This window comes from Macrotis lagotis, chromosome 4 (assembly GCF_037893015.1).
Source record: "Macrotis lagotis isolate mMagLag1 chromosome 4, bilby.v1.9.chrom.fasta, whole genome shotgun sequence".
In the NCBI taxonomy this organism is placed as follows: Eukaryota; Metazoa; Chordata; class Mammalia; order Peramelemorphia; family Peramelidae; genus Macrotis; species Macrotis lagotis.
In genome coordinates, this window is record NC_133661.1 from 154,714,748 (window position 1) to 154,741,493 (window position 26,746).

The window sequence follows — 26,746 nt, forward strand, 5'->3', positions numbered from 1 at the left end:
TGGTGGAGTTGTGAATGGACCCAACCTTTCTGGAGAGCAATATAGAACTATGTCTAAAGAGCAATAAAACTGTTCTTACCTTTTTACCCAGCAATTCCAATCTAGGTTTATAGCCAGAAGAAATTGTAAAAAAAAAAAAAAAAAAAAATGGGAAAAGTTCCAAAATTTTCATTGCAGCTCTTTTTTGTAGTGACAAAGAATTGGAAATTGAGGGGATGCCCATCAATTGGGGAATAGCTAAACAAGTTATGGTACATGAATACTGTGGAATATTATTGTTCTATAAGAAATCATAGATGGTTGGTTGGACTCTAGAGAAGCACAGAATGACTTACAGGATCTGATGCTGAGTGAAGGGAATAGAACCAAGAGAACAACGTACACATCAACAACATTGTGAGATGAACAACCTTGATGGAAGCAGCTCCTCTTGACTGTCCAGAGAGCGAGGACAACTGTATTTGAGTTGTTGTGGACTATAGTATCCCCAACCAAAGGAACACAGAAACACACAGAAAACACAGAAGAAGAAAAGAACACTCCTATCGAATCTGCTGAACACGTTATAAAAATTATCTTATGTATCTCTTTCCCTCAATCCTAATTCTTCTTGTCAAAAATTGCTAATTTGTAAATGTGTTTAACAAAATATGTTTGTAAAATGCTAACCTGACTGTTCCCTATTGAGGAGAATCGGGATGGGAAGGGAGGGTGGAGGGAAATTTTGTAACTTGGAAATATGTATGTACAAATGGATGAAAATAAATTTAAAAATAAAAAAAGGAAACATGGGGTGCAGTCTGGAGCAGAGGGAAGGCTGGCTGGGTATTAAGAGCAGGCTTCTCAGGGAGAGGCAAGTGGTGACTAAAACAGAAGCCAAATTTAGCTTCAAATCTCTGTTTTAGGGTTAATCTCAGTGGGTTACCCTGACGTCCCCTTTTAACTTGCCAGTAATTTTCATTTTGTTTTAGTAACTGTTCTTAATCAAATTAAAAGAGGAACCTGAGTAATCATCTACCTAACTTTCTTCTAAGTGTGTGTATACCCTTTGTTTAAATCTGCCAGTCTGTACACTGATCTCTAAGTCTCTTTCTCTTCTCTGAGACTTTCCTAAGCTACCAGACATAGATAAATCTTGTCAGCCAGCATTTATAAAATGCCTTCAGCCTGCCAGGCTTGTGCTAAATTCTGGGGAATTGAAAGAAAGGGAAAAAGAATCCAGTCTTTGCTCTAAAGATTCAGTCTAAGGGAGGTGACTACATGAAAACAATTTACAAACAAGATATGTACAAGATAAATTGGAGATAATCTTAGAAGAAAGATACTAAAATTAAAATCCTTCAGGTAGGCAAAAAATTAATTATAAACCCTCTCTAAATGTAGACACTGTAATAGTAAGCCCTCAAGATACAAAAAAGGCAAAAGACATTCTCTGTCCCAGTGGGGGAGACAACAAGTAGACAAATATGTACAAACTTTATACACATTAAAAAGAGGTAAAACGCTGGAATTAAGAGGGATTTGGGCAAGATTTCCTGTAGAAGATGGGACTTTAGTTGGGATTTAAAGGAATCAGGGAAGTGAGGAGGAGGGAGAGTTGTCTAGGCTTGGTAACAGAAAATGACCTGAAGCCAAGAAATGGAATGTCTTTCATGGCCCATTAAGCAAACCTGTATCACTAGATCTGAGAGTGTTAGGTAGGGAGGTAGATATAAATGGAAAACAGGACTGGGATAGGTGTTCTTCCTGAGAGAGGGTTTTATGATTGACTTCCCTTCTCCTTCCCATCAGATCATGTCCACCTACCTCACTGCCTGACCAGGTAAGCTCTTAATAAAAACCTATTAATTGATCTCACTACCTCTCCAGCTGACCTCTTCTGATTATAAATTGCCAGGATACTGTACTTTATGTCTCATTTTTGTGCTCTTTCTATCAGTCCAGGTTTTCTCTTTCTTTTGAAGAACATTCCCCTTACTTTAGCATAGCTACTTTGCTACCTGGATTTTTTTTTTTTTTTGCATGATTCTTTGACAGGGGTGGCTTATGCAAATCATGCCTCTGGCTGCTCACTTTTCTCCTCCAAGTTGACAGGTGTGTAGGTGCTCACAAAAGCATCACTGTTACTGTTCTGGAAAACAATTCTTAAACCTACCTCAGGAACTGATTAGTATAAAGATTAAAGATTTGCCTCTAGAATTTGTGGAACTGAGCCTTTCGGGAGGGAACATAATGCCTGGAAAGGATAACCATGGCTGACTTTGGCTACTCTGAAACTGTATGAAGGCCAGATAATGCTTAGTCCCTGAGTTGGCGGCTTCGGGGACATGTCTTGTTTTCTAAAGTAAACTCCAGGTTTGACCTAATGTGTCCTTAAAGTGGGAGAGTATTTATGTAATGTGATTTGAAGAGAGATGAGGACAAAGACTTCTTTGCTTAAAATATCAGCCGCCACTTACTTTCTACTATTGTAGTTTCACTCTTGGAATTAGCACTGGCCCCACCAGGTAGTGACTAGCACTAGTACTGAATCTGCCATTAAGTAACTGGTATTATATTGGGTAAGTCATTTATTTCTCTGGATCTCAGTTTCTTGATTTATAAAATAAGAAGTTTAGACCAGGTAACTTCTAAGGATTCTTCTATCTTTAACTTTTTTTACTTCTGTTTGATGATTCTTGAACATCTCTGTATCTCTTCATCTTTTCCTCCAAGCAATTAAGATTTTTCATAATAATGGTTGTTTACCACTAGACCCAAGGGATGATTTGGATTTACACCAACTGGACAGCATTTGGCAACTAGCCAGGGCCCGTATATGGTTGGGGGAGTGGGGTTGGAAGGCACCATTGTTTTGTTTGTCCCATTAATTATTGACACACTGAGTATTCATTTCCATTTCTACTTCAACCATTTATTTGACTAGCTTTTGTGAATTGTGTGATCCATTGATTGGAGATGGCTTTGAGGTGTAGCACAAAGTGCTCTAAATTGAGAATCAGTAGAACTGGGTTCTGGAAGTCACATTTAACTGTGACCTTAGGCAGACCACATCCCTTCTGGGCCTCAGTTTTTTCTGGGAAATGAAGGGATTATTTTTGAAGATCGAAGAGCTCTTCAGGGATAACATTCTTTGATTGTATGTTATTCCCTATTTAATCCATTGAGCTGTAAATGAAAGATAATAAATGATTTGGAGTATTCAGGCTCAGCAGGTGGATGAAATAGAAGAGAGATATGTTCATGTTCATAGGATCCACCTTTTTCCATTTATTTCACTTTGTCTTTGGTGTTTTCAGAGCTCAGATGACAGCTCTTGGGTTTTTCCCCCATTTTCCTAGTTCAAGCCTATAATTTTCTTGTATCTCAGTGAACTATGTTTACTGCAAGGCAGCCATGTGCATAATTTGTACTAACAATGGTCTATTTTATCTATGTTGTGGTGAACATGATAGAACTGGTCACAGCTGTTCTCTAGAGAAGAGGTATATGTGGGTGTGCAGTGGGGGAGAGAGTGAATGAGAAAAGGAGGCTGTTACTGCATATTTTCTCTTTACTGACTTACATGTCCGTCTGCCCATTTCATCTAGAACAGTGGACTCTTTGGGATCCTGAAAGCTAATGAGAATGGAGGGACAGCTACAGAGGCATTTGGGTCATGGGAGGGAGACTAGAGGGAGAGTTGAAGCCAGATAAATATTGGAGTTGAGTAGAAGGGACAGATCATTTCATTACAGAGACTTTCCTATTCAGGGAGTATTTTGTCTTTGTTTTTTCTTGTCCTTTGGAAACTTGCCTTTTCCTGGATTGGATTTTTAAATTTTAAATATATATATATATATATATATATATATTCATCATTCAAGAGCTTCTGTATTTATTTAGTAATGATGATGATGATGGTGTGCTTTTACATTTAAATAGTGCTTCTACCTTTTCAGAGTATGATCTCCATCCATTGACTTATTTGCTCCTTAATAATACTCGATGAGGGAATATTATTCCCATTTTACAGAGGAAGAAACAGACTTAGAGAGGTGTAGTGACTTAGAAGTCTTAAAATTAGAATGATCCTAACAATTGCCTAGGTGTTTGACTGATGAGGAGGTTCCAAAGAAGAGAATTGACTTGCTCAATTGTAGTTAACACCGGAGCCATGACTAAAATCCAATTACCTCAACTCCTAGTCTATTTTTTTTTCATTATTGCACCCCTTTCTCCTGCCGCCCCACATTGTTGTAAAATCACTATAGTTTTTACTGTGTGAGACTACTGTGTCTCAACTGTACAGCTGTACAGAGGTGTCCATACAAAGCCAGACTTATTTTTTCTACCTGACAGTGGTATAATCACTGTCCCCTCATCTTTGCAAATGTTCTCAGGCAGAAAAATGATTACATTAGAATTCATTAACATGCCATGTAGGGAGTTTGGGATAACATCATAATATATGACTATGAACTGCTCTAAGTCATTATATATGTCTGCTACCAAGAATTCTCAGGGAGTTCTATTTTTAATTTTGTATAAGGACAGTTGCTTTCTTTGCAAGTAATACATAATCTATTACCTGGCTATTGCTAGTATTTTAATAGTTTTTCCATTTATTAGTTAAATTGAGCACCTCCTTCAACAATTGCCTATAAAAAAATGAGACTTTTCAGGTGGACCTCCTGAGGTTTCCAAAGTGACTCTCACATAGCTAGTTGGGATCTAAAGATTCTGTCTGTTTCATGAGTTCTTAAAAACATTGTGACAGTCTTCTTTGAAGGTAGGATCTAGGAAAAAATGGAACGAAACTGTACAATGTATCCCATCAAAGCACATATACTCACACATCTCAGATACAAGGTAAAGACCCCAGATTGATTCTGAGTGACCCACTAGAGTTTGTTTGACCGCCCCTCCCCCCACTTTGGTACTCAGATGGAAGGTAGTATAAAATCAATTTTTCTTTTACCTTCCTAAGAATCAAGGGTGTATCATATCTGTCCAGTAATGTTTATAGAAAAATGAATGATACCTTGATCCTAGGCATTACTCTCAGCCTTGAAGAGCCCTAGAATTCTAAGATTTTAAGAGCTGAATGCTATCTAAAATTTAATCCAGCCTCCTTGGTTTATGGGGCTCCTAGAACTGAAATAATTTTTATCTAAGGTCATATAATAGCGGAGACTAGAGTAGAACCTGAGTTTCCTGACTCAGAGGCCAGGTCTCTTTTCCCTATTGTTGTTTTCTCTCCTCTGCCAAAGAGAAGGGGTCCCTAACTAATTTTTATTTTATTCCCTAGTAAATTTCATGGGTTGTTTCACTGGGAGAATTTTCATTCTGTGTGGGTCTGTCTCTTTGGGACAGGACTAACCTTGAGGCGCTGCAGAAGAAGCTGGAGGAATTAGAACTTGATGAACAGCAGCGCAAGCGTCTGGAGGCTTTTCTCACTCAGAAACAGAAAGTCGGTGAGCTCAAGGATGATGACTTTGAGAAGATCAGTGAACTGGGAGCCGGAAATGGTGGTGTGGTGTTTAAAGTTTCGCACAAACCATCTGGCCTGATCATGGCAAGAAAGGTGAGCTTTGTGATTTCTGAACTGGAGGCATGAAAGATTCTCACTTGGCTTGTGTTTTTCTCCAAGAAACCTTCCTTGATCCCTTAGTAATAACTCCCTAAACCCTGAGACTGAACTTCATATAACACTTTGGCACTGGCACTTCTGCATCACAGTAATACAAAATATATGATGTGTGTGTGTGTGTGTGTGTGTGTGTGTGTGTGTGTGGTGATTTTCTCCTACTCTAAGCTCTCTGTACAGGCAGGGAGCATATCTTAACTAATTTTTGTACTTGAGGGGATTTAAACAGTGGACTCCTCATTGTCTCTAGACTAAATTCCATATTCCTTCACTTGGTCTTTGAGACTCTTCCTAATGTGACCTTTTTATTCTCTAGTCTAGAGATACTCTTCATATCTCTCACTGCTCCCCTGTACAGCCTCTACTTCGGTTAAGCTGGCCTTTTCACTGGCTCCCAAATAGAAGTTGCTCATTATTGCCTCTCTGCCTTTAATCATGTCATTCACTAAATCTGTCCTATCCATCTTTTTTTTTTTTTGCAAGGCAGTGGAGTTAAGTGGCTTGCCCAAGGCCGCACAACTAGGCAATTATTAAGTGTCTGAGGTCAGATTTGAACCCAGGTACTCCTGACTCCAAGGCCAGTGCTCTATCTACTGTACCACCTAGCCACCCCTCCCCTTGTCTTTTAAGACCACTTCCAGTTTCCTCCCTTAGGAGAGGTTTCTGACTTCCCCACCCCAAGTCTATCTCTGCTCAGTCCTCAGAATGTAGCAGCCCAGCCTGCATTCCTTTAGTTATGACTCCTTCAGTCACAAACACAAGCCTTGACTTTCTGTGTTTTGGGGTGGAGGGGTGGGGGGGGGTAACATGTTTATAAAAACTTGCCTCTTTCCTTTTAAAAAATTTTCTTCCTATTAAGAGCCTCAGCAGTTTGTTGTCATTGTTTTTAACAGCTGATTCACCTGGAGATCAAACCAGCAATACGGAACCAGATTATACGAGAGCTGCAAGTCCTGCATGAATGCAACTCTCCATATATTGTAGGGTTTTATGGGGCCTTTTACAGCGATGGGGAAATCAGTATCTGCATGGAGCACATGGTAAGTGTTTAGGTTCTCTAGTGGGACCAGTAGTCCAAATCTAGTTAGATCATTGACCTAGGGAGAGCCCAGGCTTTACTGCTGTCTTATATGGCATTGCTCTGGCCATAAGATCAGTCCTCATTAGTATCCTCTCATTTGCTCTCATTCTCTCCCATATAACTCTGTTATTTGAGGGAAATGATCATATAATGAAGTACTTGGGAGAATCAGTATTAAAAAACTTCTGGTTCCTTCTCTTTCTATTTTGCACAGTGTTTCCATTTGTTACAGTTCTGAAGTTCCATAGACTAGCACTGACCTGGGGAAAGGAAACTTGGATCACACTAGAATGTGAAAGATCCTATGGCCAGTTTCATAATTTTGGCATTTTTTAAAAAACTCAATATTTTAAATGATCAAGATGTGCTGTATAAATTCTTCCAGACATCTGTCATGTTTTGTTGGTGCCATATAGACTGTAGATTCTGAAAAGCTTTTTTTCTTTTTGTCTACAGGTTATTCAGAACTCTCCTCCTGCTTATCCAGGAGGGAGGGAGTTTTCTGTGAAAATATACTTTAGTTTAATGATTGTTATTTTCACATACACACACTCACCTCCCTAGTAGTAAAGCACTCCTTTATGAGGAAGTATGCAAGTACACTTATGTTTTAATACCGTGAAATGATTTTTTAAAAAATTATTCAGCTGGATCTTAGCCTTCCTTGAGATGGTATCCTTTTCTTTCCCTATGTACTTTTGTGTTGGTTAACACAGTCTCCAGCCCTGGCTTGTAAACTTTGGATGCAAGTGTGTGATTGTCAAATGAGGACCTGAAAACTAAAGTGGGGAGGAAGGTGTGATAATTAAGAGCCAGGGACTGGAAAGGCAAGAGCAACCTCCTCTTTAGGCTCTGCCAGAAAGATGGAAAATGTGTGTGGAATGACCAGGGATTTCAAGCCAGCCAGAGCTCTGGACTTTACTCTTCTCATATATGAAATGAGAGATTGAGGCTTAATTATTATGGTTCTGAGAATCACTATTACCAAAACTAGAATTGATAGTTCTGTTGAATGCCACCTTGCCCAGCCCATATGAGGCTAATTGAGAGAGTCACATTTTAGAAGGGATAGTGATAAGTTTAAGAGCAGTGAGGAGAATTTCTGGATCTCATAACCAGCAAGATCTCAGCCCAGAAATTTTTTTCTGGTAGTCAGCCCCCTCAGACTTCTCCAAAGTAGCAATTTTGTAGAAGAGATACATTTTTGTATAGTCCAGGACAACCAAAAAGCTATATTGAGGTAACAATCTGATGAAACAAGAACAGAAAAGGCCAATTCCCAGTTTTCAGCTGACTATTCAGTGTACTGATCTAGATGCTAAAGAGCAGGTAAGGCAGCATGAAATGAAAAGATATTAATGTTTATGTAGAACAAGGGTTCTCAATTTAGGGTCCAGGAACTTGTTTTTTAAAATTTTTTGATAGCTGAATTTTAATATAATTAGTTTCTTCTGTAATCCTGCATTTTTATTTCATATATTTAAAGAATTGTTCTGAAAAGGCCTCTGTTTTACCAAAAAACTTAACCATCTAAGAGAGCCTTGAGGTTTGCAAGGAGATTTATATATATATATCTTGTTCCAGTTGATTTTCATAGCAAACCTATGAAAGGTGGGTGCTCTTTTTACTCCCATTTTACAGATGAGGAAACTAAGACTTAAGAGATTGTGACTCAAAATAGGAAAAAAAGGGAAATGTAATGGGAGAAAGAAAAAGGAGAGGGGGAATAGGCCAAGATATCTTATATAATAATTTTTTTCTTTATTACAATGAGCTATTGCAATGATATGGAAGGGGGAAGGCAAGGGGCAATGAGGGAATCTTTGTTCTCATCAGAGGTGGCTAGGAGAGGAAACAGCATGTATACTCAGTGGGGTATAGGCATCTGGAGTAAGAAGAAAAGAGGGGGACAGGGGGAAGGAGGGATGTGAGTGATGGAGGAGAGGATGGACCATAGTGGGGAGAGTGGTCAGATATAACACATTTTCCTTTTTACTTCTTTCAAGGGGCTGGGATTGGATGGCCTGTCTGGGACCATAGGGCCAGGTGGATGCTGGGCCTAAGGGGTGGTATGGGGGCTCAGGGCCTCTTGGCCCCAGGACCAGGGATCTGTCTGCTGTGCCACTCAGCTACCCTACAGCAGAGTCAGAGTGAGAGGAGAGAGAAAATATAGTACATGGTAGCAGAGAAATATGAAAGGAGGGAGTTGCAATCAGAAATTGGCAACAGTGGAAAAATATAGTAGTAACTTTTGTGATGGACTTATCATAAAGAATGTGATCTACCTGTGACAGAGTTGTTGGTGTTGGAACAAAGACTGAAGCACATTTATTATTATTATTATTATTATTATTATTATTATTATTATTATTATTATTATTATTATTATTGGGGGGGTGCAGGGCAAATGGGGCTGGGTGGCCTGCCTGGGGCTACATAGCAGGGTGATCTTTGGGTGTCTGAGGCCGGATTTGGACCCAGGTGCTCCTAGCTCAAGGGCCAATGCTCTGTTTGCCACCCAGCCACCCCTACTATTATTACTATTTTATTTTGGGTCTTTTTTTTTTTTTTTTGGTTTTTGCAGGGCAGTGGGGTTGGGATGGCTTGCATGTCCACGGCTGGGTGATTGTTGGGTGTATGGGGCTGGATATGGGCTCAGGTGCTCCTGGCTCCAGGGCTGGAGCTCCGTCCATTGCGCCACCTGGCCATACCTACAATTATTACTATTATTATTTTTTTAATTTTAATTTTTTTCTCTCCCCTTTACTTTATCACTCAAGTGAGTCTATATTTTGTGGGGGGAGGAGTATTCTGTTTACTCTTAAACAAGAATATTTTATTAATGTATAAAAAAACATTTGTACCAAAAGAGAATAAATATATAAAAAAAGAGATTGTGACTCAGTTACCCAGGGTTTTTGTTGTTCAGTTGTTTTTCAGTTGTACCTCACTTTTCATGACCCCATGTGGCGTTTTCTTCACAAAGATACTTGAGTAGTTTGCGTTTGTTTCTCTAGCTCAGTTTAAAGATGAGGAACTGCAGCAAACAGGGTGAAGTGACTTGTCCAGGGTCAAATAGCTAGTAAGTTTGAGTAAGTATTTGAGGCAAATCAGGGACTTCCAAACTTCATGGGGAAGTTTGGGTTTTTATGTTCTAGGATTTCATGAACAGATAAGTACATTTTTTTGTCTACTGTCTTCTACATAATTTTGGAGACTATTCTTCTGCAATCATTCCATGTGGAACAGATACAGTCTTTGATGGAATTTGAGCCTCTCCTATTAGTGATACCCAGAGGTTAGTCAGTTTTTATCAGCATCTAGTTTTTTTAATGCAGAAACACAAATCCTGACCCTAAAGGCTCCCCAACAGAAGACACCTCATGCATGAGCCAGTGAATGAAGTTGGTCCTGGATGATGAGTAACCAGAATAACATAGCATAACCTGGGAGGACCAGGCAGTCAGGTTTGGGTTAAACAGTAGCTTATTCTGATCCAAAAAATATGCAAATAATGAAGTCAAGTAGAACTCTGTGTCATATTTGAGCAGACAGACAAGAAGCTAACTAGATTAGAGAGTCAAATTCAGAAGCTAAGATGAGCTAGGAAGTTTTCACCAAAGAGAAGGGCAGTCTTTTTTTTTTTTTTTTAAGATTTTTCAAGGCAATGGGTTTAAGTGGCTTGCCCAAGGCCACACAGCTAGGTAATGATTAAGTGTCTGAGGCTGGATTTGAACCCAGGTACTCCTGACTCCCAGGCCAGTGCTCTATTCACTGCACCACCTAGCTGCCTCGAAGGGCAGTCTTAAAGTAAAAAAGGAAAGCTTTCTATTTGTGACCTTGATAGCCTAAGAAATTGTTCTTCAACCCAGAAGCTTGTATCGTACAGTAGGAAATTGAGGTCTAGAAATTCTATCTTGGCCCAATTCACACAGTTCTGTGGAAGACTACAAACCAGAACTTGCCTACTAGCCCAAGGTTCTTTGTATTGTATATTACATTATGTATGACACAAAATTTTTTATAACCATTGTCCTCTTCTCCCTTTCTTTCATTTTATCCTTGGCTTTAATTAAAAATACTTAGGTTTTTTTTTTTTAGGTGTTTGCAAGGCAATGGGGTTAAGTGGCTTGCCCAAGGCCACACAGCTAGATAATTACTAAGTGTCTGAGACCGGATTTGAACCCAGGTACTCCTGACTCCAGGGCCGGTGCTTTATCCACTGTGCCACCTAGCTGCCCCCCTTAGTATCTTTAAATTGTGTAAGTCCTCATGGGAGTTGCCATAACACTTCCCAGTTTGAGCTTTTGGTTGAAGGAAGAGATATAATGGTAACTTTACTTGCTACTGTCTTGCTCAAGTGATGAAATTGGGACTCCTCTGATAAGTAGATCGTTATGTTGTAAGAATTTTTGAACTAATGTTTTCATAAAGCATTTGCTTCTTCTTTAGAAAAACCTTCACAAAGGCACTATTAACTTAGATTATAATTAGCTGCTAAAAATAAGTACAATTTAGGCAGTTTTATTCACTTAGGGCCCCTTAGCAACAGTGATAGAGAATTAGAAAGGTGGGAAGGTTAATATTAGTCAGCTCTTGATTTTCATTGTGACTTCTCCAGCAACTCTTTCTTTCTTTTGACTTGATTATGACATTGTTACCTCTTCACTTTGAGCCATTTCTTTTAGAGATGGCTAATTGGCCCAGGAGATAGGACCCTGATCCCAGGTTTAAAATCCCTTCGGTTCTAAAATGTGAATAAATAAGAGGACCTAACTCCTTGGTTTGTTGGGAGAATCGATGAAATATATTTGTAAAATGCTTAGCAGAGGGCCTAACATGTAGTGGCTACATAAGAAATATTTGTTTTCCTTCCTTCCTTTTTTCCTCTTTTAACAATGTCATTATTTCTATTTTTAGTCCAGAAAAGGAAAGAATATCAGGATATCTTTTTAATTTTTATAAAAATAACTTTTCTGGGTTATTCTTCACATAACAAATGCCAAAATTAACTTACTTCCCTTCTACCTCTTATTTTTCGTACTTCTCTTTTGTACTTCTCTCCAAATTAAAAAAAATCTCAAATTTGTATATTAAAGCAAAATAATTCTATATGTTGTTTACATCCAAAAAATATCTCATTCTGCAGTTTGAATTCATCACACTTCAGTTAATCTATAATGAAGATTAATTATTTCATTAATTATGTAAAAGTACTGTATAAATTACTCTCCTGGTTTTATTCATTTCACTCTGCATTAGTTCATACAAGTCTTTCCAGGATTCTTTGAATCCATTCCTTTTATTCTTATGGGGCACAATAATGTTCTATTACATTTATATGCCATAATTTGTGCAGACCTTACTCCTAATTTTTTCCAGTTCTTTGCTATAGTCAAAGTTACTGCCATAAATATTTCTGAGATATTATTCTAAAATTGTTTTCCTGATTAGATGGGACATTTCACAGCTTCACCATCAATGGTCTAGTGTCCATTGTCATTCTTTTTGTTTGTTTTTGGTCAACTTTGTTGGTTTAGTGGTTGTGAGAGGTGATATTAGATGGTTTTTAAATTTGCATTTGTTGTTATTAATGATTTGGAGCATTTTTCTATGGATATTGCTAGTTTACATTTCTTCTGACTAACATTTTTTCCAATTATATACAAAGATAATTTTCAACATTCATTTTTTTTCCTTTTAAAGATTTTATTTATTTTGAGTTTTACAATTTTTCGCCTAATCTTGCTTCCCTCCCCCTACAGAAAGCAATTTGCCAATCTTTACATTGTTTCCATGGTATATATTGATCTAAATTGAATGTGATGAGAGAGAAATCGTATCCTTAAGGAAGAAACATAAAGTATAAGAGATAACAAGATCAGACAATAAGATATCAGTTTGATTGTTTCTAAATTAAAGTTAATAGTTCTTGGTCTTTGTTCAAACTCCACAGTTGTTTCTCTGGATACAGATAGCATTCTCCATTGTAGACAGCCCCAAATTGTTCCCGATTGTTGCACTGATGGAATGAACAAGTCCATCAAGGTTGATCATCGGCCCCATGTTGCTGTTAGGGTGTACAGTTTTTTTCTTGTTCTGCTCATCTCGCTCAGCATCAGTTCATGCAAATCCCTCCAGGCTTCCCTGAATTCCCATCCCTCCTGATTTCTAATAGAACAATAGTGTTCAATGATATACATACACCACAGTTTGCTAAGCCATTCCCCAATTGAAGGACATTTACTTGATTTCCAATTCTTTGCCACCACAAACAGGGCTGCTTTGAATATTTTTGTACAAGTGATGTTTTTACCCTTTTTCATCATCTCTTCAGGGTATAGACCCAATAGTAGTATTACTGGATCAAAGACTTATGCATGTTTTTTTGGTTGCCCTTTGGGAATAATTCCAAATTTCTCTCCACCAACAATGTATTAGTGTCCCAAATTTCCCACATTCCCTTCCAACATTGATCATTGTCCTTTCTGGTCATATTGACCAGTCTGAGAGGGTGTGAGGTATCTCAGAGATACTTTAATTTTCATTTCTCTTAATAAGTAATGATTTAGAGCAGTTTTTCATATGACTATGGATCACTTTGATTTCCTCATCTGTAAATTGCCTTTGCATATCCTTTTACCATTTGTCAGCTGGGGAATGGCTTTTTTTTTCAAATATGACTCAGTTCTCTGTATTTTTTAGAAATGTGTCCTTTGTCAGAAATGCCAGTTGTAAAGATTGTTTCATAGTTCATTACATTTCTTTTGATCTTGGTTGCAGTCATTTTGTCTGTGCAAAAGGCTTTTTACTTTAATGTAATCAAAATTATCTAGTTTGTTTTTAGTGATGTTCTCCATCTCTTCCTTGGTCATAAACTGCTTCCCTTTCCATAGATCTGACAGGTAAACTACTCCTTGATCTTCTAGTTTGCTTATAATACTTTTTCTATGTCTAAATCCTGTATCCATTTGGATCTTATCTTGGTATAGGGTATGAGGTGTTGGTCTAAACTAATCAACATTCATTTTTATGAGATTTTGAATCCTGTACTTTTTTCCCTTTTCTCCCCCAATCCTAAGATAGTAAGCAATATGATATAGGTTATGTATGAACAGTCATGTTAAACATTTCCATGTTAGTCATGTTGTGAAAGAAAAATCAGAACAAAAGGGAAAAACCATGAGGAAAAAAACCAAAAGAAACAAAAGTAGTATGCTTTGATCTTCATTTAAATTCCAATCAATATTGCTTTCTCTGGATGTGAATAGCATTTTCCATCATGAGAATTTTGGAATTTACTTTGATCATCATGTTTCTGAGAGAGCTAAGTCTGTCATAGTTGATCATTGCTTATTGCTGTAAATGTGTACAATGTTTTCCTAGTTCTGCTCATTTCACTCAGCATAGTTCATTAAAAAAAATATCTTTCCAGGTCTTTCTGTAATCTGCCTGCTTTTCTTTTCTTATAGCACAATATAATCTCATATTTATATTCCACAATGTGTTTAGGCATTTCCATTTGATGATCATCCTATCAATATCCAATTTTTTACACCAGCACAAAAGGAAGTTAGCTTACTTTTCTTAGAGAATTGTATGCATATCATTTGACTATTTATTGGGGAATGACTTGTCTTGGAAATGAGAGCTTTGTCAGAGAAATTTGATGTCAGTATTTTTTTCTAGTTTTTTCTCTTGATTTTAAGTGATTTGTTTGTGCAGAACTTTTTAATTTATTGTAATCAAAATAGTTCTTTTTATCTCTTGTGTTCTCCATTACATGTTTGGTTAAGAATCCTTCCCATATCTGTAACTGTGAAAGATCTCTGATTTTTATCTCACTGACAGATCTCCAGTTTTCCCAGGAGTTATTTTTTTTAAAAGTAAGCTTCCTTACTTGGGTCTTTAGGTTTATCAAACATTATGTTGCTGGGTTTGTTGTATGCTTTTATATCTTGTATACCTCATATATTTTATGGATCAACTTTTCTATGTTTTTAGCCAACATCGAAGAATTTTTAATGATTATAGCTTTGTTAGTATATTTTGTAATCTGGAACTATAAAATCCTTTCCTTCCCTTTTTTTTTAATTTCTCTAGAGATTTGGTTTGAAATTCCTTTGACATTTTCTCCACATATGTTTATTATGCTTATTTTCTAGCTCTGTAAAGTTATCCTAATAAACTCATAAAGTTGGATATGACATTGAATAAATAGAATCAATCTAACCTAGGAGGCACAGAGGATAGAATGTTGGGCTTGGAGTTGGTCAGGAAGACTCATCTTCTTAAGTTCAAATTTGTACTCAAGACACTCACTAGCTAAAAATTCAATTATTAAGGATAAGTCACTTCACCTTATTTGCCTCAGTTTTTTCATCTGTTAGTTGATTCTGGAGAAGCGAATGGCCAACCAAATAGAGTTTCAAAGAAAGATTGAAAAGGACTGAATGTCAAATCCAGGAACAAGTAGGATTTCTCCAATTTTTTAGGTTTGTTTTTATTTCTATAAAGAATATTTTGTAGTTGTATTTTATAATTTCTAATTGTGTCATGATAGGTAGACTTCCAAATATTTTATTCCAAATATTCAGAATTATTTTGAAAGGAATTTTTCTCTCTTCCTTGGGATTTTTATTATTCATACAGAAACACTGATGATTTCAGTGAGTTTATTTTATATTCTGCTATCTTGAATGAATACATAACTACATTTTATTGAGTTGTATTTAATCTCCTTATAGTTAGTCTATATCTGCCTTTCTTTTTAATGTCAGCCTTTCCTTGGTTCATGTGTACACCAGGCCTAGCACCAAGTGGGTGCTTAGTCAGAGGTTGAGTGTTTATCTTGTTCAAGCTGGTGGAAAAAAACACTTTTGTGGAAAAAAACACTTTAGACTCATTTAATTACTATTGCTGGTGTTGAGTATTTTAAGTTTTCTGTTTCTTTTTCTGCCAGTTTTTAAAAAAATAATTATCCATTTTATCTAAATTTTCCAGTTTGTTGGCATATAACTAGGGCAAAATAATTTCTGACGATTTCCTTTATATTTGTTACTTGTGAATTTTTTATTATTTCTTGAGACTAGTATTCTGGTTTTCTATCCTTTAAAAAATCAGACAGGGGGCAGCTAGGTAGTTCAGTGAATAGAACACTGGACCTAGAGTTAAGAGGACCTGAGTTCAAATATGACCTCAGACATGTAATACTGTGTGACTTTGGGCAGGGGATAGAACATCATTTCAGATTCTGAAGAAAGTGGCAAATTAGATAAGGCTCTTTCAGAAATAATAGAATTTTAGTGCTGTCTGAATTGCTAGTTGTTGTGGTTTTATGATTCCTGATACTGTACCTTGAAGAAACTGAGCAAAAAACTGTTGATTTTTATATTTTCTTGCCAATTTCTCTTACTCACAAATTAGACCATGTGGTTGAGAGAGGCAAGATGGCTCTAGAGCAGTTACATTCTGTAGATCTAAAATCTTTAAGTACTTACTCAATTTTTACCTCCTCTAGGAAGTCTTCCCCAATAGCTCTACTGACAGTGATGTCTTTTCTGATCTCCTTTAATACTTGTTACAGAAGGCCTTATTATTTATCTTCATATGAGATATATATATCCTGTCCCTTTTGCATAACCTCACTATTTTATTTTTTGTTTTCCAAGTCTTTCCCTTGGGGATTTGCTACTATTGCCCTTTTTTTCCTCCCACAGTTTCAGAGGTGGGGTTCAAACTCTTCTCACCTGCTTATATGACCTCGTTCCTGAAGCTCTACCTCTCTGTCTTGTCTCATCAAACACTGCCTGGCTATTGGCCAAGTTTTGAAGTCCTCCAATTATTTCTGCACCAGGACTCACTGGGTGAGCATGAAAGATGGCAGTGTCTGTTCTTTCCAAGGGGAAGTACCTTGGTTAAACAGCTAGGTATTCGATGAAGGACCTGTATGCCGAGCTTTTTGATCGGTTCCTTGACTATCAAGGAATCACTTAAGAGTTCCTTGTTGTTTGGAGGATCCTTGTCATAGGGAAAGCTCTAAGTTCAAGACCTCATTGTTTCTTGAAAAAACTATAAAAGCTCCTGCAGGCATGGAACTGAGTTTATACTTTATTGTAGGTCTGATATTTAGTGCAATGCCCCATAAGAATGGTGGGGTTCAGTTAATGATAATAACTCACTCAGTGATCACACTTCAGCTTTAGGACATGAATCTGAATAGGTTTATGCATTGGGACCCACTAAAATCTCAAGCCAAATTGAAAAGGTTAGAAAACATTTGATATTTGGCATTACTCTTTGTGAAGTTTTTCTTTGGACTTCACTAATTGTATTAGAAGATTGCCATTTCCAGTTAGTATTTTTAGATGTCAAATTAATGCAGCTCATTGCCTTCTTTGAGTGTAAATTAAATTATTAGTTTATTGATAACTCATGAGAAGATGAATCATTGGCTCTATGATGAATCATTAGCTCTCACCTTTCCTGTAAGATCCTTGACAATTTTAGTTCAAAACAATCTTACCTTCTTTTGCATACTTCAAATCTGTATTATTCATGCTACTCATTTAGCTTCTTATTCATGAAATCTTTTATTTTATCTTAATAGGTTTAATTCTTATACTGTTTAATGTTGTACATGTCTTACATGCTTAACTAAATGGTAAATGGTTCATGACAAAAGAGAGTCTCATATACACTTGAACTATTTGATCACTTGGTATATTTTGTTGGTTGTTAAAAGAAAATGAAAGGACACTTATCTTTATCTAAAAGAAATGCTTGCTTTGCATTTCCTTCAACATGTCTGAAACAGAAACAAAATCAATAAACACTGTCATTTTATTCTTAGGATGGGGGATCTTTGGACCAGGTTCTTAAGAAGGCTGGAAGAATTCCTGAGCAGATCTTGGGGAAAGTTAGCATTGCTGTAAGTATTTATTTTCCTTGCAATTTTGCTTATGGTATGTTAATAAAGACAAGGAAGGAAGTAGATCATTTCAAGAAAAAAAAGGCTTTTGGAAAGCTTTTATTATTATTGACTCTTCTAGCTACTGTAATGAATGTCTGTGTCTCTTTCTATCTCTGTGTCTCTCTCCATTCGTATGTCACTTTACCTTTTTTAAACTTTGTGTGTTGACAATAAAAGTGATTTCTCTTTCTGAAGATAAGTTACAGAAATTCTTTTTAGACAGACCATCCTTTTAGGACAAGAGAATATGTGTTTTCTGTACTCTTTTCAAATCTATATCTCCATCTTCATTCAATCTGATTTTTCTAGCTGCCTGCTTGATATCTCCACTTAGATGTCATCTTACATCCAAAAAACCCTCAAACTTTGTCCTTTTTCCTTTCTTTCTCTCGCTTATCTTTGCTTAATATTCTTTTACTGGATAACATTTCTTGGACCATTTAAACTTAGTGGTATTGAACTTTTTTAAAATAATTTTTTATTGCTATCTTTGGGTTTTTTAATATCATTCATAGTTTTCCACAGTATTACTCTCCATTATTTCTCTTACAGAGATCTCCCATTTAATAAATAAGTTTTTTCAGTCAGGTTAAAAAAATAATCATAAATGATCAATGTATTTGAAAAAATAAGAAAGGACTTTTTTAGACTTTGTGCATTTGTCTAGCATTTGTGGATTTTCTGACCTCCAGTAAGGGGATGAGTAAAGTGTCTTCCCATCTCTCTTCTTTTGAACCATATAACCATGGGTTTTTTTGGGTTTTTTTTTCAACATTCACTTTTGATAGAGGGGGCTGTTGATTCTGTTTCCACTGGGTGTTTTTTTTTTTGTTTATATTATGTATCTTTTTATTTTCTTCACTCTTTATTCATTCTGCATCAGTACCTCCAGATCTTTACATGCTACTCTGCATAAATCACGTTTATATTTCTTTAGATCACTGTAACATTCTTCTCATATTGAACTTATATTGATAAATTTTTATATTTATTTGACCTTTCAACATAAATATCTATATTTCTTCTCTACCAGGTAATAAAGGGTCTTACATATCTGAGGGAGAAGCACAAGATAATGCATAGAGGTAAGGGCTTATATCTCATCATAAAATTTAACTTTTTTTTCTGTGACTGTTTAAGACAGTGTATTAGAGTGAATATATTATAACCTTTTTTAGTCATTGATATTATGAAATTTCTGGAACGTGAAGGAGGAGTGGTAGGGGAGGAAGGGAGAGGACTACTTGGTTTCAGTGAATCTTCTATCTCTTACATTCAAAACTGCTCTTATTCCCTTTTTCTAGTGGAAAGGCAATGAGGAAACCCAGGATATTGCCACACATGGCAGTGTCACAATATGTCCTTTGGGAAATGGATTATAGTACTGTGCTAGTAAAGTAAGCTAGAGCTATAGCTTTGATTTGTGTGGTATCCAGTTAGCTTTGCTCTGTTCCATGTCTAGACTGTATCTCTCCCAATAGCCAACTGTCTTGCAAATGCATGCCACTGGTCATAACGGGGATAAGAGAGAAAGAGAGCATGTGTGCCTTAGGTCAAGTAGGTACTCCCTATTGAAAGAAAAAGAAAGATTCATGGAAAACATGAAGTCGGGACTACGTTAGTGGCATCTCCAAAATTTTGACAAAAGCCAAAATGTTAATTATAAGGAGGTACTAATTTTTCTGAGATGGAGGCTGGATGTGAAGCAAAGAAGACTGGAATTCCAGTCCCTTTTTGAGGACTTATATGCTATTTTACTTGTATTTGATTAAGCTATGCTTCATTTTCCCTTCCCTCAAATACTGTTTGTTTAAAATAATAGTGTCACTTTTAGAGAAAGGAAAATTGTAGAATCTTAGTGCAGAAAAGGACCTAGGAAATCATTTAGCCCAAACTCTTTGTGAAGCTGACCATGTGCAACTTCTCCTGCCAAATGGTCATCCAATTTCTTCTTGACAGAAAAATTGAAGCAAAGAATTCAACTATTGTAGTGAGCTCTAAAAAGAAAAGAGTATCCAACTAATAAGGAAATACGTCTTGCATAACTTTGTATGAGTAATGGATATCATATTGCTTGCCTTCTCAATGGGTAGGGGAAAAGTTGGTGAAAGAGGGAGAACTTGGAGCTCAAAATATTTTTTCAAAAATGAATGTTTAATAAACAACAACTAGGTGGTGCTGTGGATAGAACACTGACCCTGGAGTCAGGAGAACCTGAGTTCAAATCCAGCCTCTGACACTTAGTAATTACTTAGCTGTGTGACCTTGGGCAACTCACTTAATCTCATTGTCTTGGAAAAACAGCAGTGAGTATCTGGGAAGGGTAACAGGTTCATGATATGAAATGCTGCAAAGAGATTAAGATGTAGAACTAAGAAAAGACCATTAGATTTGATCACTGAGAGTATTGGTTGACTGCTGTGGACAATACCATCCATATCCAGAGGAAAAAACTGGCGCCTTAATGCAGAGCAAAGAATACTATGTTCATTTTTTAAAACTTTTAATGTTTTTCTTTCTCCTTTAGTTCTTTTGCCTAATAGGGAAATATGTTAACAAGACTGTACGTGTTTAGCCTATATCAAATTGCTCTCTGCTATAGGGAACCTAGCTCTAGGTCCCAGATAAATATGAACTTCGCTCTAGCTTACTGAACAAAAGAACATATAGAGTATATTAAAGTATTCCGTATGCTTGCCGCATTTTAGGAAGGACATTGACAGACTTAAGTGATTTTTTTAAGAAGGGTGACAAAGGAGACAAGGTTAGAGATATCACATGAAAACTGATTGAAGGAGCTTCTCTTGACTGATCTGTAGAAGAGAAAATTTTGCAGTGGTATAGGAGAAGGGCAACAGGGTGATCACTTTAACAAGGAAAAGTGGATTAGATTTATTCTGACCTAAAAGGTAGAACCGAAAGTGAAGAGAAATTTAGAGAATTAGATTGAATTAGATTAAGGGAAAATTAAGGGAAAATTTTCTGACATTTAGAGCAAAACAACAGTAGAATGAGCTACCTCAGGACAGATTTGCTAAGAGTTTTATGTGACTGCCTAATGATCACTTTTTCAGAGTTAGGGTCCCTGATTTAGGTAAGGGTAGTACTAGATGACTTCAAAAGATCCTTTCCAGTTCAGAAATTCTGCAGTTCAGTGGAATCAATGGAGAAAAAAATTGAATGGTGTTGACTGTTATTTCTCCAATTTCCCAACTGCCTCACTTTGTATCCTTTATAAATGCAATAAAGGAGATGGAGGAAGGACTGGAATGGATTTCAAGTGCTAGTAGGTGTCTCATTGTCTTAACAATCAAAATCCTTGAATTATGGTGACTCTTATTGTCTCATTTAATGTCATACCTTAGATTTTCTGCTTAATTGAAGGAAGTCAGCATGTTAGACTTGACTCATAGATTTATTTTCTAAACCTTTTGTCTCTTGCTTTTGTGTAATATTTGTGTTGAGTTTGTGGCTTCTATCAAACCTTAGCTCTTTGTGCAAGAGTTAGATTCTAAGTTCATGGGGAAAGATGCTTGAATAGATGAGCAAATCTGAAGGCCATAAATATATAACCAGAAGGGACCTTAGATGTCACTGAGTTTAATCTAGGAAACTGAAATATAGGGTATTATCTCTTTATGGTACTTTCAGAGAAAAGGAAATATGGGGAATATTGTTACAATTTTTCTTCCACAGTTCATGGAAATTCAGACCAAATATTGATTGGTTTCTGTCAGATTCAGTCTTATCTTACTGGGATTGCTATGATTGGTTTATAGATTGTGCATGTGTTTTAGTTGCAATTTATCAATCCCAAACTGAGCTACTATTATGCATTTCTGAAAACTCAGTTATTCATCCAAAAAAAGAAAAGGCAAACCTACTCTGAAAAGCAAAACAAAGCCCATATCAAGCTAAAAGTTCTATGCTAGTTCTTTCACAGCATTCTGACCACAGTCACAGTCCTTCCCGCTAGAAATCAAGAAAATGTTTCAAAGAGGTGGTAAAGAACTTTCTGAGTGTTAAGCAGTTAAATATATATTATCACATGCTTTTGCAACCACTGGTTCTCAAGAACTTTTCATTTTTGCTGTGGGATATTTTATAATAATAGCTGTTTTCATAGTATGTTCTAACAAAAGTGAAAAGACCTTAAGAGAACCAGAGGTTTCAGATAACATGTTTGAGCTACATATCACCTAGAAAATCTTTTATGAATTTAGCAATAATCTGCAACACAGCATTTCATTATGATACAAGAAAAACAAAATAGGCTTGTATGTGAAGACTGTATTTCCATTACATCATTCTGCCTATTTTATACAACAAACCTGCAACCTCTCCATCTCCAGATTTCTTCACCATAATATTTGTAGCAGACTGACACATGTTGTAGGAAGTTGTCTGGGTCTCCTGGTTCTCAGTTCAGAGCTCCCTTACTCTTTCATATGTTGAATCTCCCATCCTCCTTCATCTCTCAGGACTTCCTGAGAAAGCACAGAAAAGGAAGACAAGTTGGAGTTCATCAGTGAGTCTTTATTATAACTATGTGCTTGGGACTCAGGGTGACTTTGCCTAAAAAGTATTCAGACTGAACAATTGTTTAGAAAGCATTCTTTGATTTCATGCCAGGCTTTTCAATGTATTTGAGTGATTTTCATAGTCCCACCTCGGGTTTTCTTGGCAGAGGTACTGGCGTGGTTTGCCATTTCCTTCCTTGGCTCATTTTACAGAGGCAAGCAGGGTTTAGTGACTTGCTCATAGTAGTATCTGGGATCCAGATTTGAACCTAGGAAGATAACTCTTCCTGACCAAACCCAGCCCACCATCTCTGCAGGGCCACCTAGCTGCCTTTTTGGTTGTAAAAATGCTTTATTTCATTTTTTGGTTTTTCAACTCATTTAGAAACTAGGCCTTTCACTTTTGTTGTGGGCCAAATACCTGTTGATTGCCTCATACTCTGACTGTATATTCTTAGCCAGCTAACATTTATATAACACTTTAAGGTTACAGAATACCTTACAAATATTATTTCATTTTATCCTTTTAATATCTGTGGAAGGTAGGTGTTATTATCTCCATTCCCTTTTATTTCTTAATTATGCTTTTGACAGTGGGCGAATTAAGTAGGAGTATATGTTACATGATGTTACCCCTTTTTACTTATACATAATTTTATATTGTTCCAAGCACTTGATTATCTCATCTCATCAATGAAGAAATTTGAATGCAGAGAGGATAAGTGATTTGCCTGAATACAGGAATAGTCTTTCATAGAACTGGGAGAGATTATAGTCTAAACTATTAGTTCAATTACACCCTGCTGCCTAGTCTTAAGAAATAACCCTCCCCTGCCCAGCTGAGCCACAAGGCTGGATTAAGCCCCTAAGTGTTAGAGCCACCAACTCTCTGGTCTCATCAATGAATTTGTTACTTCTTGGCACCAAGTATTTCAGGGACCAGAAGAGTCAGTGAACAAATGTCTGCTGGTGAGTAGTTTGGCATCAACCCAGCCACGGAAAGCTTTGGAAGAATAGTCTTTCTCCCTTGGGTGGGAGTGGCTCAGGACAGATTTCTGCCTCAGGAGGTAACCTTTTGGCTTTGCAGATTCTAGATGCTTATGTGTATTACCTGGAAGATTTAGAATATTGGAAGCCTTTTTTCTGAATGACTAAAGTGGAATGAGGTTCTGTTACTGGAGAGATATTGCTCAACTCTTGTCACTGAGGAAGAGAGGGCCTTTCCTGGAAACTTGAGTCAGTGTGAAAATGTAGTTCAGAAAGCCTCTTTGTTTAATCTTCCTTTCTGCTAGTCAGTTTCTTCCTTCTGTCTAAACTCCCTTGTTACAAATAAAGCCCATTTTCTTTCTAATTCTTCTTTTGTGGAGATGAAGAGGGGGAAGAACAGAAGGTTTTCTTCTTCTTCCCTAAACTTTATTATGTTTTTATTCATGTAACAGACTCAATCTAGATTGTACATCCCATATTGGACAGGAATATAGGGAAGTTCAAAAGCAAATTGATCATATTGATGCTAGTGGCTATCTGCTAAGGTCTCTGAGTCATTTCCACTTAATGTGTGTCTGGAAATCCTGGCCCATTGACAGTGAATTGTCAGCGGTCAGTTCTGGAAGATGCTAAAAGAAGTAAATCCCTTATAGTGCTATATAGTAGTTATGAACTTCCATTAAACAAGCAAACTACTGAGTTGTGAAAGAAGCACTCTAGCGTTTTCCTTAAATAGTCAGATTTACTAGTAATTTAAAAATAGGATTAAAATTGTCACTCAATACAGTTATCCCATCTTTTCCTGACAAATGGCTATCAATATTTGCTTATAGACTTCCAGTGCAGAGACACTATTCCCTGAGGCAGCCCAATAATTGCAATGATTCAAACTTTCTGTGGCATTTTAAGATTTGTAAAGTGTTTTTCTCAACCACCACAACAAAAACCAGCCTTTTGGGGGCAGGTGGTGGTTTTATTTTACAAAATAAGAAATTGAGGCTTCGAAAAAATAAGCAATTTGTCTATGGCCACATGTCAGAATTGGGATTCAAATTCAAACTTCCAAATCTAGTAATGTTTTGATTATATCACATACTATATTTTTCTTCATGTTAATTTAAGAGGAAAGCCATGCTTTCTGTAATTTTTCTCCCTTTGATTTTATTTCTGCTTTTTAGTGGGGATCAGAACTAAGCTGCCATGCAGATTTTTAGATTGTTATGTTATCAACCCAAGTCTTTTTTATGCTTTTGCAAGGCAAATGGGGTTAAGTGGCTTGCCCCAGGCCACACAGCTAGGTAATTATTAAGTGTCTGAGACTGGATTTGAAGCCAGGTACTCTTGACTCCAGGGCTGGTGCTTTATCCACTTCACCACCTAGCTGCCCCTAACCCAAGTATTCTTGATTGAAGTCATGCAGATGTAGTCTTTTTTCACACTTGCTCTTTCATTTGATCTTTTTTTTTTAAATTTTTTTTTCTTTTTTTCTTTTTCTTCTTTCATTTGATCTTACAACAGCTCTGTGAAATGTAAATGAACATTTCATAGAAGAACTGAAGCTTTTAAAAACTTTTCTATGAAAACCTGCTGGTAATGTGGAAAAGCCAATCAGTCATTTCTTGAGAGATAAAAGGAATTCTAAGTAAGATAAGTATAAAAAAACTTCTCTTCTTTAGCAGTAAGGGTATAGCTAGGAAGCAAAATGTTTTCCTTCTGTCATATCTTACACAATTGATGTCTGGCTGAGAAAATTCCCTTTTCAGATCCCTTGTGCTGTTAGGCCCTTCCCTGGATAAGAGGAGGGGCAACATTGGTTGTCTAAATCACAGGACCTTATTTTGGGTGGCTGAAGCCAAGACAAGAGTAGGCTTCAGGGAGAGTAAAGGAGATGTAGAGAAGTCATCATAGTTACAGTGGTGGTGGTATTAGGAAGAGTGTTTTATAGCACCCCATGTGTCAGGCAGTATTAAACACTTTAAATAGTCTCTCTTTGATCCTTATAACCACCATGGGAAGTGGGAACTCTTATTATTATCTCCATTTTATCTTATTTTATTTTAATTAAAGATTTTATTTATTTTGAGTTTTATAAGTTTTCCCCCAATCTTACTTCCCTTCCCACACCTCCTCACTGAAAGCAATTTGTCAGTCTTTACATTGTTTCCATGTTGTACATATTGATCCAAATTGAGTATGATGAGAAATCATATCCTTAAGGAAGAAACATAAAGTATAAGAGATAACATGATCACACAATAAAAATATCTGGTTTTATTTCTAAATTAAAGGGAATAGTCCTTTAACTTTGTTCAAACACTACGGTTTTTTTTCCTGAAAATTGTACTTTTTCTTTTCTTTTTTTATTCTCATTTTGTACAAATTTTTTTTTACATTAATAAATATTCTTGTTTTGGAATAAACAAAATACCCCTCCCCCCATGAATAAGACTTGCTTGGGTGATAAAGTAAAGGGGAGAGAAAAAAATTAAAATTAAAAAAAAGTAATAGTAATAATTATAGGTATGGCCAGGTGGCACAATGGACAAAGCACCAGCCCTGGAGCCATGAGCACCTGAGCCCACATCCAGCCCCGTAGACCCAACAATCACCCAGTCATATGACATGCAAGCCACCCGATCGCCACTGCCCTGCAGAAACCAAAAAGAACAAAAAAAAGACCCAAAATAAAATAAAGTAGTAATAATAGTAGGGGTGGCTGGGTGGCAGACAGAGCACTGGCCCTTGAGCCAGGAGCACCCGGGTCCAAATCCGGCTGCAGACACCCAAAAGATCACCCTGCTATGTGGCCCCAGGCAGGCCACCCAGCCCCATTTGCCCTGTACCCTCCCCCAAATAATAATAATAATAAATGTGCTTGAGTCTTTGTTCCAACACCAACAACTCTTTCACAGGTGGATCACATTCGTTATGGTAAGTCCATCGCAAAAGTTACTTCCATATTTTTCCACTGTTGCCATTTCTGATTGCAACTCCCTCCTTTCTTATTTCTCCGCTACCATGTACTATATTTTCTCTCTCCTTTTACTCTGAGTCTGCTGTAGGGTAGCTGAGTGGCGCAGCAGACAGATCCCTCGTCCTGGGGCCAAGAAGCCCTGAGCCCCCATACCACCCCTTAGGCCCAGAATCCACCTGGCCCCATGGTCTTGGACAGGCCTTCCAATCCCTGCCCCTTGCAAAAAGAAAATGTGTTATATCTGACCACTCTCCTCCCATGGTCCATCCTCTCGTTTTTTATTCACATCCCCACCCCTTCCCCCGTCCCTGCCTTCTCCTTCTTACTCCAGATGTCTATACCCCATTGAGTATATATGCTATTTCCTCTCCTAGCCACCTCTGATGAGAGCAAAGGTTCCCTCATTCCCCCTTGCCTCCCCCTTTCTATATCATTGCAATAGCTCATTGTAATAAAAAAAAATCTTACTATATGAAATATCTTGGCCTATTCCCCCTCTCCTTTTTCTTTCTCCCATTACATTTCCCTTTTTTTCTATTGACTCTATTTTTACACCATATTTTATCTTCAAATTCAGCTTTCT

At 37.0% G+C, this 26,746-nt stretch overlaps 1 protein-coding gene across 1 annotated transcript in view; it reads left to right on the top strand.

The window, feature by feature from the left end:
* Positions 1 to 414: 414 nt before the first annotated feature.
* LOC141522752 (dual specificity mitogen-activated protein kinase kinase 1-like) overlaps positions 415 to 26,746 on the top strand; it is a 62,999-nt gene continuing 36,667 nt past the window's right edge. The window contains exons 1-6 of the mRNA XM_074236221.1: positions 415 to 457; positions 1,792 to 1,822; positions 5,356 to 5,566; positions 6,523 to 6,669; positions 17,563 to 17,640; positions 18,716 to 18,767. Coding sequence (XP_074092322.1) covers positions 415 to 457; positions 1,792 to 1,822; positions 5,356 to 5,566; positions 6,523 to 6,669; positions 17,563 to 17,640; positions 18,716 to 18,767 — 562 coding nt within the window. The remainder of the gene's footprint in view (positions 458 to 1,791; positions 1,823 to 5,355; positions 5,567 to 6,522; positions 6,670 to 17,562; positions 17,641 to 18,715; positions 18,768 to 26,746) is intronic.